The following is a 15434-nucleotide window of genomic DNA, read 5'->3' on the forward strand; positions in this document are numbered from 1 at the left end:
GGTTTTAAAGTTATTTAGCAGCTCTCCAAGCTGCAATTTCAGCAATCTGGCTGCTTAGGGTCCAAATTACCCCAGCAACCATGCATTGATTTGAATAAGAGACTGGAATATGAATAGGAGAGGCCTCATTGGAAAGAGGAGTAATAAAAAGTAGCAATAACAATAAATCTGTAGCCTTAGATGATTTGTTTTTTTTATATGGGGGCAGTAACCCCCCCCCCCACCTTGAAAGCTGGAAAGAGTCAGGAAAAAAAAAAGGCAAATAATTAAACTCTAAAAAATAAATCATGAAGGCCAATTGAACAGTTGCTTAGAATTGGCCATTCCCAAAGGGAAAACCTCTGTTTCTAAATCGGGGGCTATAATGCATTTAGTTTCTTTAAATTATCAGCACAAAGCCAAGGCTTAGGGGCACATTTACTAAGGGTCGAATATCGAGGGTTAATTAACCCTCGATATTCGACCCTCAAAGTAAAATCCTTCGACTATCGAAGTCAAAGGATTTACCGCAAATACTTTGATCGATCTAAGTAAAAATCGTTTGATCGAACGATTAAATCCTTCGAACGATTCGAAGGATTTTAATCCATCGATCTAAATTTTTTTTCGATCGATCAGAGATAGCTTAAATGTATGGTGGAAGGTCCCTAACATTGTAGCTCAGTAGGTAGTCAAAGTTTTTTTTTTTTAAAGAGCCAGTACTTCGACTATCAAATGGTCGGATAGATTCGAATTTCGAAGTATTTTTTTGGGTACTTCGACCATTAAATAGGCTATTTTGACTCGAACGATTTGAAGTAAAAATAGTTAGAGTCAAAATAGCTTATTTAATGGTCGAAGTACCCAAAAAAATACTTCGAAATTTGAATCATTCCAATCCTTCACTCGAGCTTAGTAAATGTGCCCCTTAATGTCTGCACAAAGTAACCCATTCTGCCTCTTTACATATACTGACACTTTGGCTGTGACAGACTCCAGATTTTATAACAATATCTGCTCATGTATTTACACTGTATAATTATAACAATATCTGCTCATGTATTTACACGGTATAATTATAACTATCTGTTCATGCATTTACACTGTATGGTTTTCCAGTGAGAGAGTCTGTGTTAAGGGAAGCAGTATGGAAGCATCCTCGACTATGTACAACTGAATGTGAAACTCAGGTTACAAATTGGGTATATTTATATATAAATCTGTATTACTCCAGCATCCTAAATGGCAGGATGCACCATGGAGTGCTTCGTCTCCTGCACTTTTAAATAAAAGAAAGCTCCTAAGCAATATCCATTCCTCCTGGAATCTACCAAGTCTGTCAGTCCCGTGAGATAGGGGTGAGGCCTGTGGCTGCTCGTGACTGCTCAGAACCACTGGATGTCCACATTTCTCCCCAGCGGAGCCGGATTAGGAAGGGGCTCCATCGTGGGTTGTGGGAGATTCTTCCTGTGTTTCATCCGACAAGGTGTGGGAGTAACAGCAGTTGTCCCCTAACTCGCAGGAACCCTGAGTAACATAAGGAAAGGAACATGAGCGCCGGTCCTGAAAATCAAACCTGGGTCTGAACGGGCAGCAGTGCAAACTCTTACACACATCACATATTGGGGGTAATTGTGGGGGGAGGGGTTGCACCCATGAGACTCCCTCACCTTCTTAAATTTCTTGCTGGGAAAGCTTTTAAGTTGGCTCTCGTCTTTCTTCCTCTTGTTCTGGTACTTCTTTCTTTTGTCCTCTAGAGCAGTAGAAAGCCCACCCCTAAAAGAGAAGAGCCGTGCACTTATATGGCTAATACACCCCAAAGTAAGAACCCTATACGCCCACCACTGAGCCCCACAACTAACACACAAGGGCAAATCATCATTCAGAATATGTTATTCCTACTTGTGGCTCACAGAAGCCTCATATACAACTCCCAGCATCCTCAGCCAGCTAAAGCTACAGACCTGTTATAAATAATTCATGGAGGCTCTAAATCCACTGGACTACCCCTCGTCTCTCTAACAAGAGAACCTCCAGAGTTAATACCCTTTTAACACCCATAAACCACAGAACTCTAATTACCCGGCTTTGGCTCTTGCTTTGGGGCCCCAGTTTGCCTCTGGGTTTTCCTGGAACCTTTTTAAACCCAGTTTACGAGATTTAGGGTTGGCGTCCTGTCGAATATCAAAGTTGGCCTCAATCCTGCAAGTACAGAGAAATAACAATAAAGATTTACTGAAGAGGTTGTTGCTGGGTTCTTACCAGCAGCATTGGCTTAGCTCTGTATAAAACACAAAAAGTCATGAATATCCTGTAATAAGCGGTGCTCAGTGATGTCGCACAAGTCACTGAAACTTTATTAAAAATAATCTATGCCCTGTTGGATATTAGAAGTCACCTCGGAGTTACATAATCCAAATGAAACCATTCAGCCTTAGGACTCATGCCTTTATATGAATGTGAAACTCCTCAGTGACTTCTTATATCCTTATCATTTACAGTAGGGGGTACATTATCCCTTATAATACATGAGTGATACTCAGAGTTCCCTGTATAACTCAGCCTGCAGCCTTGTGTCTTTATATGGTCACAGTACCCCTCAGTGACTTCTAATATCCTTATCATTTACAGTAGGGGGTACATTATCCCTTATAATACATGAGTGATACTCAGAGTTCCCTGTATAACTCAGCCTGCAGCCTTGTGCCTTTATATGATCACAGATCAACCCCTCAGTGACTTCTAATATCCTTATCATTTACAGTAGGGGGTACATTATCCCTTATAATACATGAGCGATACTCAGAGTTCCCTGTATAACTCAGCCTGCAGCCTTGTGCCTTTATATGGTCACAGAACAACCCCTCAGTGACTTCTAATATCCTTATCATTTACAGTAGGGGGTACATTATCCCTTATAATACATGAGTGATACTCAGAGTTCCCTGTATAACTCAGCCTGCAGCCTTGTGCCTTTATATGGTCACAGAACAACCCCTCAGTGACTTCTAATATCCTTATCATTTACAGTAGGAGGTACATTATCCCTTATAATACATGAGTGATACTCAGAGTTCCCTGTATAACTCAGCCTGCAGCCTTGTGCCTATATATGGTCACAGAACAACCCCTCAGTGACTTCTAATATCCTTATCATTTACAGTAGGGGGTACATTATCCCATATAATACATGAGTGATACTCAGAGTTCCCTGTATAACTCAGCCTGCAGCCTTGTGCCTATATATGGTCACAGAACAACCCCTTAGTGACTTCTAATATCCTTATCATTTACAGTAGGGGGTACACACTCACCTTGGCTCCTTAGTCAGGATGTGAAATGCTGGGCAGGTCTCAGACAACCTCTCTCTCTTGACTGGGTTCTGTTTCTCCTAACGGGTACAATAAAGCAAATAAAATGAATTCATGTCAATTCCCAGCCATTTCTGCAGCTGTCACTTGCAGTACCACAGTTGACCAGTTTTACTGGCAGTCAGTCTTTGTCACAGGCTGCAAAAAAAAAACAGCGCCCCCAGCAATGATTTGCTGCAAACACATAACAGTATACACTAGAGTTATTTTAATTTGTCATTGTGGGTAACTAGGAATCCCCATGGAGACTCACCCAACAGCGCATAATGTCCCAAATGACAGAGGGCGGAGCATCGGTTTTCAGTGCGTTCTTGCAGGCGTGTGACAGAGAGACCCTGTGTCCTGCGTGGAGCAGAGCAGAGCTGTGGGGAGAAACACAATCCTGTTATTCTAATTTGTAACAAAATATCCCATAAGGCTCATGGGACAAACACAAATGAATGAGGGGCATGATGATCTCACCTAAGGGAGTAACCAATGGGATGGGACTCTGCTTTAAGTCTGGCCCTCCCCCTGCCTGATCATGGGGCTCAGTTTCTTTATCCAAATTCTATATGTAGTCTAATGGGATGTGGGGCTCAGTTTGACAATGAGATAAGCAGATGGGTGAAGATAGAACAAGGAGGAATAATAAAACTAAAATACTAAAACAGGGTGGAGGGAGAGACGAGAGAGATACTATAGGGCTGATGTGGATTTACATGGACTGAACACTCACCGGAACTGCAGCAGCGAGGGGGTGTTACAGCGAATGACACTGCTCAGGTTGTCCAGGGTATAATATAACGGCACATCACTCAGCTCCTGGGGAGGCACATGATTGGCTTATGCTACTTAAATACTTTTCTGCATTACAGTGTAACATTAATACTGATTTATAGGGGTATGACTCAGGCTCTGCACCCAATATCTGATCCTTCTACTACTTCTGTCTGTGTCACTGTATCACCCTGCAGTGGGAGGGACAGACTCATGTCCCATAGTTCCCTCCTGTCTGTGTCACTGTATCACCCTGCAGTGGGAGGGACAGACTCATGTCCCATAGTTCCCTCCTGTCTGTGTCACTGTATCACCCTGCAGTGGGAGGGACAGACTCATGTCCATAGTTCCCTCCTGTCTGTGTCACTGTATCACCCTGCAGTGGGAGACGGGACTCATGTCCCATAGTTCCCTCCTGTCTGTGTCACTGTATCACCCTGCAGTGGGAGGGACAGACTCATGTCCCATAGTTCCCTCCTGTCTGTGTCACTGTATCACCCTGCAGTGGGAGGGACAGACTCATGTCCCATAGTTCCCTCCTGTCTGTGTCACTGTATCACCCTGGCAGTGGGAGGGACAGACTCATGTCCCATAGTTCCCTCCTGTCTGTGTCACTGTATCACCCTGCAGTGGGAGGGACAGACTCATGTCCCATAGTTCCCTCCTGTCTGTGTCACTGTATCACCCCTGCAGTGGGAGGGACAGACTCATGTCCCATCGTTCCCTCCTGTCTGTGTCACTGTATCACCCCTGCAAGTGGGAGGGACAGACTCATGTCCCATAGTTCCCTCCTGTCTGTGTCACTGTATCACCCTGCAGTGGGAGGGACAGACTCATGTCCCATAGTTCCCTCCTGTCTGTGTCACTGTATCACCCTGCAGTGGGAGGGTCAGACTCATGTCCCATAGTTCCCTCCTGTCTGTGTCACTGTATCACCCTGCAGTGGGAGGGCAGACTCATGTCCCATAGTTCCCTCCTGTCTGTGTCACTGTATCACCCTGCAGTGGGAGGGACAGACTCATGTCCCATAGTTCCCTCCTGTCTGTGTCACTGTATCACCCTGCAGTGGGAGGGACAGACTCATGTCCATAGTTCCCTCCCTGTCTGTGTCACTGTATCACCCTGCAGTGGGAGGGTCAGACTCATGTCCCATAGTTCCCTCCTGTCTGTGTCACTGTATCACCCTGCAGTGGGAGGGACAGACTCATGTCCCATAGTTCCCTCCTGTCTGTGTCACTGTATCACCCTGCAGTGGGAGGGACAGACTCATGTCCCATAGTTCCCTCCTGTCTGTGTCACTGTATCACCCTGCAGTGGGGAGGGACAGACTCATGTCCCATAGTTCCCTCCTGTCTGTGTCACTGTATCACCCTGCAGTGGGAGGGACAGACTCATGTCCCATAGTTTCCCTCCTGTCTGTGTCACTGTATCACTCTGCAGTGGGAGGGACAGACTCATGTCCCATAGTTCCCTCCTGTCTGTGTCACTGTATCACCCTGCAGTGGGAGGGACAGACTCATGTCCCATAGTTCCCTCCTGTCTGTGTCACTGTATCACCCTGCAGTGGGAGGGACAGACTCATGTCCCATAGTTCCCTCCTGTCTGTGTCACTGTATCACCCTGCAGTGGGAGGGACAGACTCATGTCCCATAGTTCCCTCCTGTCTGTGTCACTGTATCACCCTGCAGTGGGAGGGACAGACTCATGTCCCATAGTTCCCTCCTGTCTGTGTCACTGTATCACCCTGCAGTGGGAGGGACAGACTCATGTCCCATAGTTCCCTCCTGTCTATGTCACTGTATCACCCTGCAGTGGGAGGGACAGACTCATGTCCCATAGTTCCCTCCTGTCTGTGTCACTGTATCACCCTGCAGTGGGAGGGACAGACTCATGTCCCATAGTTCCCTCCTGTCTGTGTCACTGTATCACCCTGCAGTGGGAGGGACAGACTCATGTCCCATAGTTCCCTCCTCTCTGTGTCACTGTATCACCCTGCAGTGGGAGGGGAAGGTCACACAGATTATGAAAGCCTCTATTTCACACTTACCTCTGTCACCATACTCAGCACTCCCTGAATTCTCTCTGCAGTCTTAAATCTCTTTGAATTATTTCGCTCTAAAGCAGATAAAATGCGCTCAACAAAATCTTTATCATGGAGAGACTCAGCCCAAATTGGTCCCCCGAGCTGAAAGATGCACAAAACAAAAAGAAATACTCAGATTCACAATCTATAGTCCGGAGTATCTATGTGACTATAATGCTCTCTTTATTATGTATAATGGGACTGAGTATCTATACACGGATATACCTGTTGCCTTTGCTGGCAGAATTCACAGTTCAGAGTCACAGGAGGGCCAGTTGCAGGTGAGTATTTCATGCTGTTAAAATGTAATATAGAAACAATACTGGGTTGAGTGACAAGGAAATTCCCAGGGACACAATATGCTGTATACACACAATAACCTACAATTTCTGATAATGCTGTATAGATAGTATATGGTTTTTAGACAAACAATACATATACACAATCACACACTGTAAATGATAAGGATATTAGAAGTCACTGAGGGGTTGTTCTGTGACCATATAAAGGCACAAGGCTGCAGGCTGAGTTATACAGGGAACTCTGAGTATCACTCATGTATTATAAGGGATAATGTACCCCCTACTGTAAATGATAAGGATATTAGAAGTCACTGAGGGGTTGTTCTGTGACCATATAAAGGCACAAGGCTGCAGGCTGAGTTATACAGGGAACTCTGAGTATCACTCATGTATTATAAGGGATAATGTACCCCCTACTGTAAATGATAAGGATATTAGAAGTCACTGAGGGGTTATGTGACCATATAAAAGCACAAGGCTGCAGGCTGAGTTATACAGGGAACTCTGAGTATCACTCATGTATTATAAGGGATAATGTACCCCCTACTGTAAATGATAAGGATATTAGAAGTCACTGAGGGGTTGTTCTGTGACCATATAAAGGCACAAGGCTGCAGGCTGAGTTATACAGGGAACTCTGAGTATCACTCATGTATTATAAGGGATAATGTACCCCCTACTATAAATGATAAGGATATTAGAAGTCACTGAGGGGTTGTTCTGTGACCATATAAGGCACAAGGCTGCAGGCTGAGTTAAACAGGGAACTCTGAGTATCACTCATGTATTATAAGGGATAATGTACCTCCTACTGTAAATGATAAGGATATTAGAAGTCACTGAGGGGTTGTTCTGTGACCATATAAAGGCACAAGGCTGCAGGCTGAGTTATACAGGGAACTCTGAGTATCACTCATGTATTATAAGGGATAATGTACCCCCTACTGTAAATGATAAGGATATTAGAAGTCACTGAGGGGTTGTTCTGTGACCATATAAAGGCACAAGGCTGCAGGCTGAGTTAAACAGGGAACTCTGAGTATCACTCATGTATTATAAGGGATAATGTACCTCCTACTGTAAATGATAAGGATATTAGAAGTCACTGAGGGGTTGTTCTGTGACCATATAAAGGCACAAGGCTGCAGGCTGAGTTATACAGGGAACTCTGAGTATCACTCATGTATTATAAGGGATAATGTACCCCCTACTATAAATGATAAGGATATTAGAAGTCATTGAGGGGTTCTGTGACCATATAAAGGCACAAGCAAATATTAATGAATTAGGCAAGGATCATATATAATTCTAGTACAAACAGCCGAATCTGTTTCCGAAGCAGAATGAAATCCATTACTTTTTGCAACTTACTGTATATCTTTTTATGATGAAAATAAAATGTTTTCAGCACCAATCGACTAAACATTTCACAGTTTTAGGTATAAATATTTTTTTCATATAACCATAACCCTTTAATAAACTCAGATTTAGCCAAAACTCACTTGTTTCCATGGCTGGTGGCTTTCCCCATTCGCTGCAGATGGTATGTCCCACACCCAACGCAGTTGTATACCAGAGCCTGCTTACTGCACAAATAAAGGGGAGCTTGTTATTTCCAGTTCATTTGCTACTTAAAATCTGGTCTGTAAGACACACCCCTCCAAAACAATGACACATAGTTTGTCATTTAGCCCTACACAACTGACTGGATGGGACTGAAGTTCCAGAACTAATACCATATATAACTCTTGACCCTCCCGTCCTCCCAAAGACACTGTTCTTCAGTTCTAAAACCATCCCAAGCTCACCTAGCGCACATCTTCACTTTGGCCTGTCCAGTGAACACACGGACAAAAACCCGAATATAAAAGTCGGCAGAGACGCAGAGCAGAGGAACGATGTATCGCTGGTAACAGTTCGCACGCAGGTCCAGGCTGTGCAGGAGGATGCGGAGAGCCTGAGAGATATGGAGAATGGCACATACACAGTTAATATGGTAAGTCATGTGACCACAAACATTCCCACTGCAGAACACAAAGGGGCAGATTTATCAAGGGTCGAATTGAAAATTCGAATTTTCTATTTTTTTTTATGGTCGAAACGATCAAATTCGACTAGGGAGTTATGCAAATTTGATTCAAGTTTTTAAAAAAAATTTAATTATATTTTCGAGATTTACTCTGGCCCTTTAAGAATTCAAATTAGACTATTAGCCACCTAAAACCTGCTGATTTACTGTTTTTAAAGTCAATGGGAGAGGTGCAGGGATCAATTTGGAGAGGTTTGCAGCCTTCCTGACATCGAGTTTTTTTTCCAAAGAAAAAAAAACAAATCGAATTTTATCAGATTCAAACTCGATTCAAATGTTTGGGTCTTTGAATTTGTCAGAGTATAAAAAATTCCATTTTATTAATAAATTGTAAATAGTCGAATTTCAAATTTATAGGAGTTTAAAAAAACTCACAAAAATTCGACCCTTGATAAAAGTGCCTCGAAGCCCACGGGTTGCACAAAATATCTGGCGACCTAACTGTGCCCCACTTCTGTCACCGATCTATTTAAAGACGCTCACCGCCCGCCCCCTATGTGACATCACAGACTGGGATGGGCCAGGCTTGGGTATATAAATTAGCGATGCACCGAATCCACTATTTGAGATTCGGCCAAATACCCAAATCCTTGGTGAAAGATTCGGCCGAATACCGAACCGAATCCTAATTTGCAAATGCAAATTGGGGGCAGGAAAAGAATAAGTGGAAAAAAAATCTTCTTTTGTGACGGAGTCATGTCATTTCCCTACCAGCCCCTAATTTACATATGCAAATTCAGATACGGTTCAGCCAGGCACTGGGATTCGGCCGATTCCGAATCCTGAAAAAGGCCAAATCCTGGATTCAGTACGTCCCTAATATAAATAAATGCAAGTGTGAGTCCTAATCAGTGGGGTTAGAGTCGGGTGCAGGACGAGGACTTCCCTACTCACATATCACTATTATACGGACACAGTTAATAAGTACAGACCCACCACACATTATCCGCTCACCATCTCGTGGCAGTACTTTGATTTAATTGACATTGCACCGTATTTGCTGTAACACGTTTCGCCGCTGTTTCCTGCCAGAACCGCCATGTCGGTGCATGTGATACACAGCAGTCCTACAGGGCAGAGGTAGAAGTGTGAATGCTGCTTAGCAATATACACTCTCATACTGCGCCCGCTGGGTGTGTAACTCACCTCCTTCGCTCACGCTCTGCACAGCGGCGTCTAGGAACATGGACGGACTCCCGTAGGGATCCAAATCTATGACGTCAAAGCGATCTCGTGCCCCCATCCTGTTGTACATCACCATCCTACAGACAAATGCAAAGTGCCCATATTTGGAGCCTTTAGTTGGAGAGGACAAAGAAGACTAAGCAAAATCCCATGAAATACATAAAGTAAAGCTACGTAGGCCTCTCACCGGGCATCACTGTAGCTGGCGGTCACCAGGTTCCCCACGTCGTTGTGCTGTATATTCCGTTTGATAAGCTCCACTGCGCTGGCGGAAAAGTCATTTGCAACGACGCTGTGTAGGCCGGGCACTTCGCAGGCGAATCGAATGGAACGCAAGCCGGAGGCAGCCAGACCCTCTAAAACACGCAGACCTTCCTAAGCAGGGAGAGAGATGCACAGACATTAGGGAAGGGTGTAAATGCCATGGAATGTAGAGGGTGGTATAATTAGTACAATGGGAAAAGAAGGCCTGAGGCTCAAGAGTTAAGAAATAGAGACAGGGTGTTAAAGGAACAGTTTAGTGTAAAAATAAAAAAAACTGGTTAAATCGATAGACTGAAAATATAAAATAAATAAAATAAAATATAAATAAAAAAAATGTTTCATATATAGTTAGTTAGCCAAAAATGTAATGTATAAAGGCTGGAGTGACTGGATGTGTAACATAATAGCCAGAACACTACTTCCTGCTTTTCAGCTCTCTAACTCTGAGTTAGTCAGTGACTATAAGGGGGGCCACATGGGACATAACTGTTCAGTGAGTTTGCAATCGATCCTCAGCATTCAGCTCAGATTCAAAAGCAACAGATATGACCCATGGCTAACTAACTATTTTAGAAATATTTTCTATTTACCCAGTTTTTATTGTTACACTGGACTGTTCCTTTAAGGCCATCATTATTTCATGCTATGCATGCAAGTTGGCACATTATCAAACATAAAGGCCAGTGCTTGATCTTTTACTTGGGAGGGCTCAATATGTCTGGTAAAGGCCCACCGGGAGACATGCACAATCCATGTTCTCTTACTTACAGGGCAGGGCTCCCCTACACTTGCAGTGGTGGGGGCGGAGTTATTCTCTGCAGATGTGGGGGCGGAGTTATTCTCTGCAGATGTGGGGGCGGAGTTATTCTCTGTACTGGAGTTCATGTTGTCCTCTCCTGCCTCCGAGAGGTTCACCACCAGCTTCTGCTCCTCCCTCTCACCAGGCACCACAACTGTAGGAAAGCAGAATCTTTTAGTGTTTATTGGCCTGTCGTTGAACAAATCTAAGCAGACAGATTGGCTGGGTCATTTGATGGAGTAGTGACAAAGTTATACTGATTTAGGAAAGCAAGAGAAACTCACTCTTAATCCCTTTCTGCTGGAGATGCAGACGAGCAAATTCTGTGATCACAGCACATCTAAAGGGAAACAGCCATTAGTAGTATAATTTCCTAATAACAAAATATATTTATTACCCATTTCCTTTCATGTAGGAGTGTAAGCTCTGTAGAGCAGGATTCTCTTCACCCAATAGTTCCCTCTCCCTGTTTTGTATCTGTATCTCTCTGTATATTAGAGTGTAAGCTCTGCAGGGCAGGATTCCCTCTCCCTCTATTGTATCTGGGTCCCTCTGTATATTAGAGTGTAAGCTCTGCAAGACAGGATTCTATTCTCCCAATGGTTTCCCCCTATATTGTATCTGTGTCCCTCTGTATATTAAAAAGAGTGAAAGCTCTGCAGGGCAGGAGTCCCTCCTCCTAATGGTTTCCTCTCCATGTATTGTTTCAGTGTCTATTTGTATATTAGAGTTTAAGTTCTGCAGGGCAGGCTTCCCTTCTACTAATGGTTCCCTCTCCATGTATTCTATCTCTCTGTATATTAGAGTGTACGCTCTGCAGGACAGGATTCTATTCTCCCAATGGTTTCCCCCTATATTGTATTCGTGTCCCTCTGTATATTAGAGTGAAAGCTTTGCAGGGCAGGAGTCCCTCCTCCTTATGGTTCCCTCTCCATTTATTGTATCAGTGTATCTTTGTTTATTAGAGTGTAAGCTCTGCAGGACAGGATTCCCTTCTCCCAATGGTTCCTTCTCCCTGTATTGTATTGTGTCTCTCTGTATATTAGAGTGTAAGCTCTGCAGGGCAGGATTCCCTTCTCCCAATGGTTCCCTCCCCCTGTATTGTATTGTCTCTCTCTGTATAGTAGAGAGTAAGCTCTGCAGGACAGGATTCCCTTCTCCCCATGGTTTCCCCCTATATTGTATCTGTGTTCCTCTGTATATTAGAGCGTAAGCTCTGCAGGACAGGATTCCCTTCTCCCAATGGTTCCCCCCTATATTGTATCCGTGTCGCTCTGTATATTAGAGTGTAAGCTCTGCAAGACAGGATTTCCTTGATCACATGCCTCTCGCTCCCCCTGCACTGTACACATTAACCCCGGAAGCAGAACCCAGGCCCCAGTGCTGTACTCACGTCAGGTCTCTGTTGAACTCCTGCACTGGATTATAGAAGACTTGGTTAGTGCTGGGGAAGATGACACTGGCTTTTCCCTCATGTATAATGGTTTCTCCGGAAATCTCCATGATGTATGATCAGGAGGCTTTTCCCAAGGATCAGAGTCTTGTTCTGGAAAAGGGAAAAGTGAGATGAGGCAGTGTTGAGAGCCTTACAATGGCAGCCCAGGAGCGCATCAGAAGAAGGAGACCTCAGCAGAGCAAGGACAAAATCATCATCAGAATCACATAATAAAAAGGTTCCTGAAACACGTGTCCCAAATAATCGCCTCCCATAATAGCCAAGGGGACAAACCTGCACAAAGTATATTACAGTCAATGTACTCTCCTTCAGTGCACAGGAACACATGGGGATACAGCCCACGTACAGACATATTTACATGGCATTTATCATACATACATAGAATTAGCTGTGCATTTAATAAAGTATATAGGAAGTGTGTGTGCTTATACTGGGGCCTCCATAGACATGTATGGTACAATATAAGCCTGTCAGGCTGTATGAGCTGGATCCAACAATTTGTTGCTTTCAGCAGAACAACCAAGTTAACAGGATTATTGTGAGTTGTGCTGCCGTCTCCTAGATACTTCCTGGCGCTGCAACTGGTCATGGGGGCTGCCACGTGTCACAATTGTGTATCAAATAAACACATTCTAATTTAAATTTTATACAATCAGTACATTATAGATCCCATTTATGACATGGTCCCCAAATATTTGGCTTCTACATGGAAACAGTAAAACCAAAAAATTAAAGTGTTTTAAAGGAATGACAATATAATGTACTGTTGCCCTGCACTGGTACAACTGGTGGGTTTGCTTCAGAAACACTACTATAGTTTATATAAACAAGCTGCTGTGTAGCCATGGGGGCAGCCATTAAAGCACAGGATACACAGTAGATAACAGATAAGTACTACTATAGTTTATATAAACAAGCTGCTGTGTAGCCATGGGGGCAGCTATTCAAGCACAGGATACACAGTAGATAACAGATAAGTACTACTATAGTTTATATAAACAAGCTGCTGTGTAGCCATGGGGGCAGCCATTCAAGCACAGGAGACACAGTAGATAACAGATAAGTACTACTATATTTTATATAAACAAGCTGCTGTGTAGCCATGGGGGCAGCCATTCAAGCACAGGATACACAGTAGATGACACATAAGTACTACTATAGTTTATATAAACAAGCTGCTGTGTAGCCATGGGGGCAGCCATTCAAGCATAGGATACACAGTAGATAACAGATAAGTACTACTATAGTTTATATAAACAAGCTGCTGTGTAGCCATGTGGCAGCCATTCAAGCACAGGATACACAGTAGATAACAGATAAGTACTACTATAGTTTATATAAACAAGCTGCTGTGTAGCCATGGGGACAGCTATTCAAGCACAGGATACACAGTAGATAACAGATAAGTACTACTATAGTTTATATAAACAAGCTGCTGTGTAGCCATGGGGGCAGCCATTCAAGCACAGGAGACACAGTAGATAACAGATAAGTACTACTATAGTTTATATAAACAAGCTGCTGTGTAGCCATGGGGGCAGCCATTCAAGCACAGGATACACAGTAGATAACAGATAAGTACTACAATAGTTTATATAAACAAGCTGCTGTGTAGCCATGGGGGCAGCCATTCAAGCACAGGATACACAGTAGATAACAGATAAGTACTACTATAGTTTATATAAACAAGCTGCTGTGTAGCCATGGGGGCTGCAATTCAAGCACAGGATAAAAAGTAGATAACAGATAATTACTACTATAGTTTATATAAATAAGCTGCTGTGTAGCCACAGGGGCAGCCATTCAAGCACAGGGTACACAGTAGATATTATTATATATATTATTCCTGTGCAACACGTGGGAAATGGGAGAATGTTTTTGATTCCTCATTGCCTTCCTGTGGATCATGTACAAGTTGGGTTAAACTGATGGATGTGTCTTTGTCTAACTTCCAACTACTACCTTAAAAAAAAACTATATACCTGGGGCCAGACACAACCTGCCTTTATATAACAGCTAAATTTAAATGCAGACACCAATCCCCCTCCTCCTAACCTTTATTATATACCCAGCCCTTCCATGTCCAACACAGTAAACTCACCCTTCTACACCATCACTAAAATCTTAGTCTCCTGTATCCTCTGTAACTTGAGCCTCTGCGGCTGATGCTGAACTACAAGTCCCAGAATGCCACAGAAGTGAGTTGTACTTTAGCCCAGGTTGCCTGCCCCTCCTCACTGTCCCATAGTCACTGAGTAACCAGCAGCACTGCACTGTAAGAACGTGGTGGCCAACAGCTCCTCACCCGTTCGATATACCGCGGCTCTCTCCTAATCCACGCATGGTCACACGGGCGCCGCCATCTTGCCGGAGAACGCGCAGCTGATCACGTGCAAGGAGCAAGCCTATCAGAGACTTAATTCGCTGCCGATGCAGCGGCGCCGGAAGTGAACTCTGTGTGAGTTGTGGTGGATTTGTGCAGAATCAATATTCCATGTCATTATATAGGGCAAAGTATACAATCATTGCACGTGGGTTTTAAAGTGATGCATAAATGTATTTGCTCTTAAAGGGGTTGTTCGCCGTTGAGTTAGTATGATGTAGAGAGTGATATTCTGAGACAATTTGCAATTGGTTTTCATTTTTTATTATTGGTAGTTTTTGAGTTATTTAGCTTTTTATTCAGCATCTCTCCAGTTTGCAATGTCAGCAGTCTGGTTGCTAGGGTCCAAATTCCCCTAACAACCATGCATTGATTTGAATAAGAGACTGGAATATGAATAGGAGAGGCCTGAATAGAAAGATGAGTAATAAAAAGTAGCAATAACAATACATTTGTAGCCTTACAGAGCATTTGTGTTTTAGATGGGGTCAGTGACCCCCATTTGAAAGCCGGAAAGAGTCAGAAGAAAACGGCAAATAAAAAAAAACTATACAAAACAAAGACCAATTGAAAAGTTGTATAGAATCAGCCACTCTATAAAACTGTAATAACACAGAAATGTGTTCAAACTTTCATAACCTGCCAAATTTTGTTTAATGAACATGGTAATTAGGGGGTGTGGCCACAACATGGGTGTGGTCAAAAATTGCTGTTCAGAGCACAGCAAATGTTTTTCTGCCTCTTTGGGAGGTACGTTAAATATC

General features: G+C 43.4%; 1 protein-coding gene across 3 annotated transcripts; it reads right to left on the minus strand.

The window, feature by feature from the left end:
* Nucleotides 1–963: 963 nt before the first annotated feature.
* trmt1.L (tRNA methyltransferase 1 L homeolog) lies at nucleotides 964–14762 on the minus strand. Of its 3 annotated transcripts, NM_001127754.1 has the most exon segments (18): nucleotides 969–1005; nucleotides 1078–1506; nucleotides 1650–1755; nucleotides 2062–2181; nucleotides 3294–3370; nucleotides 3604–3712; nucleotides 4069–4154; nucleotides 6157–6294; nucleotides 6418–6487; nucleotides 7997–8080; nucleotides 8303–8451; nucleotides 9538–9650; nucleotides 9730–9845; nucleotides 9956–10143; nucleotides 10801–10985; nucleotides 11116–11171; nucleotides 12225–12377; nucleotides 14593–14656. In NM_001127754.1, coding segments are annotated over 16 exon segments (1806 nt in total). In that variant the 5' UTR covers nucleotides 12335–12377; nucleotides 14593–14656; the 3' UTR covers nucleotides 969–1005; nucleotides 1078–1407.
* Nucleotides 14763–15434: the final 672 nt, after the last annotated feature.

The sequence above is a fragment of the Xenopus laevis genome, chromosome 3L, assembly GCF_017654675.1.
Source record: "Xenopus laevis strain J_2021 chromosome 3L, Xenopus_laevis_v10.1, whole genome shotgun sequence".
Lineage (NCBI taxonomy): Eukaryota > Metazoa > Chordata > Amphibia > Anura > Pipidae > Xenopus > Xenopus laevis.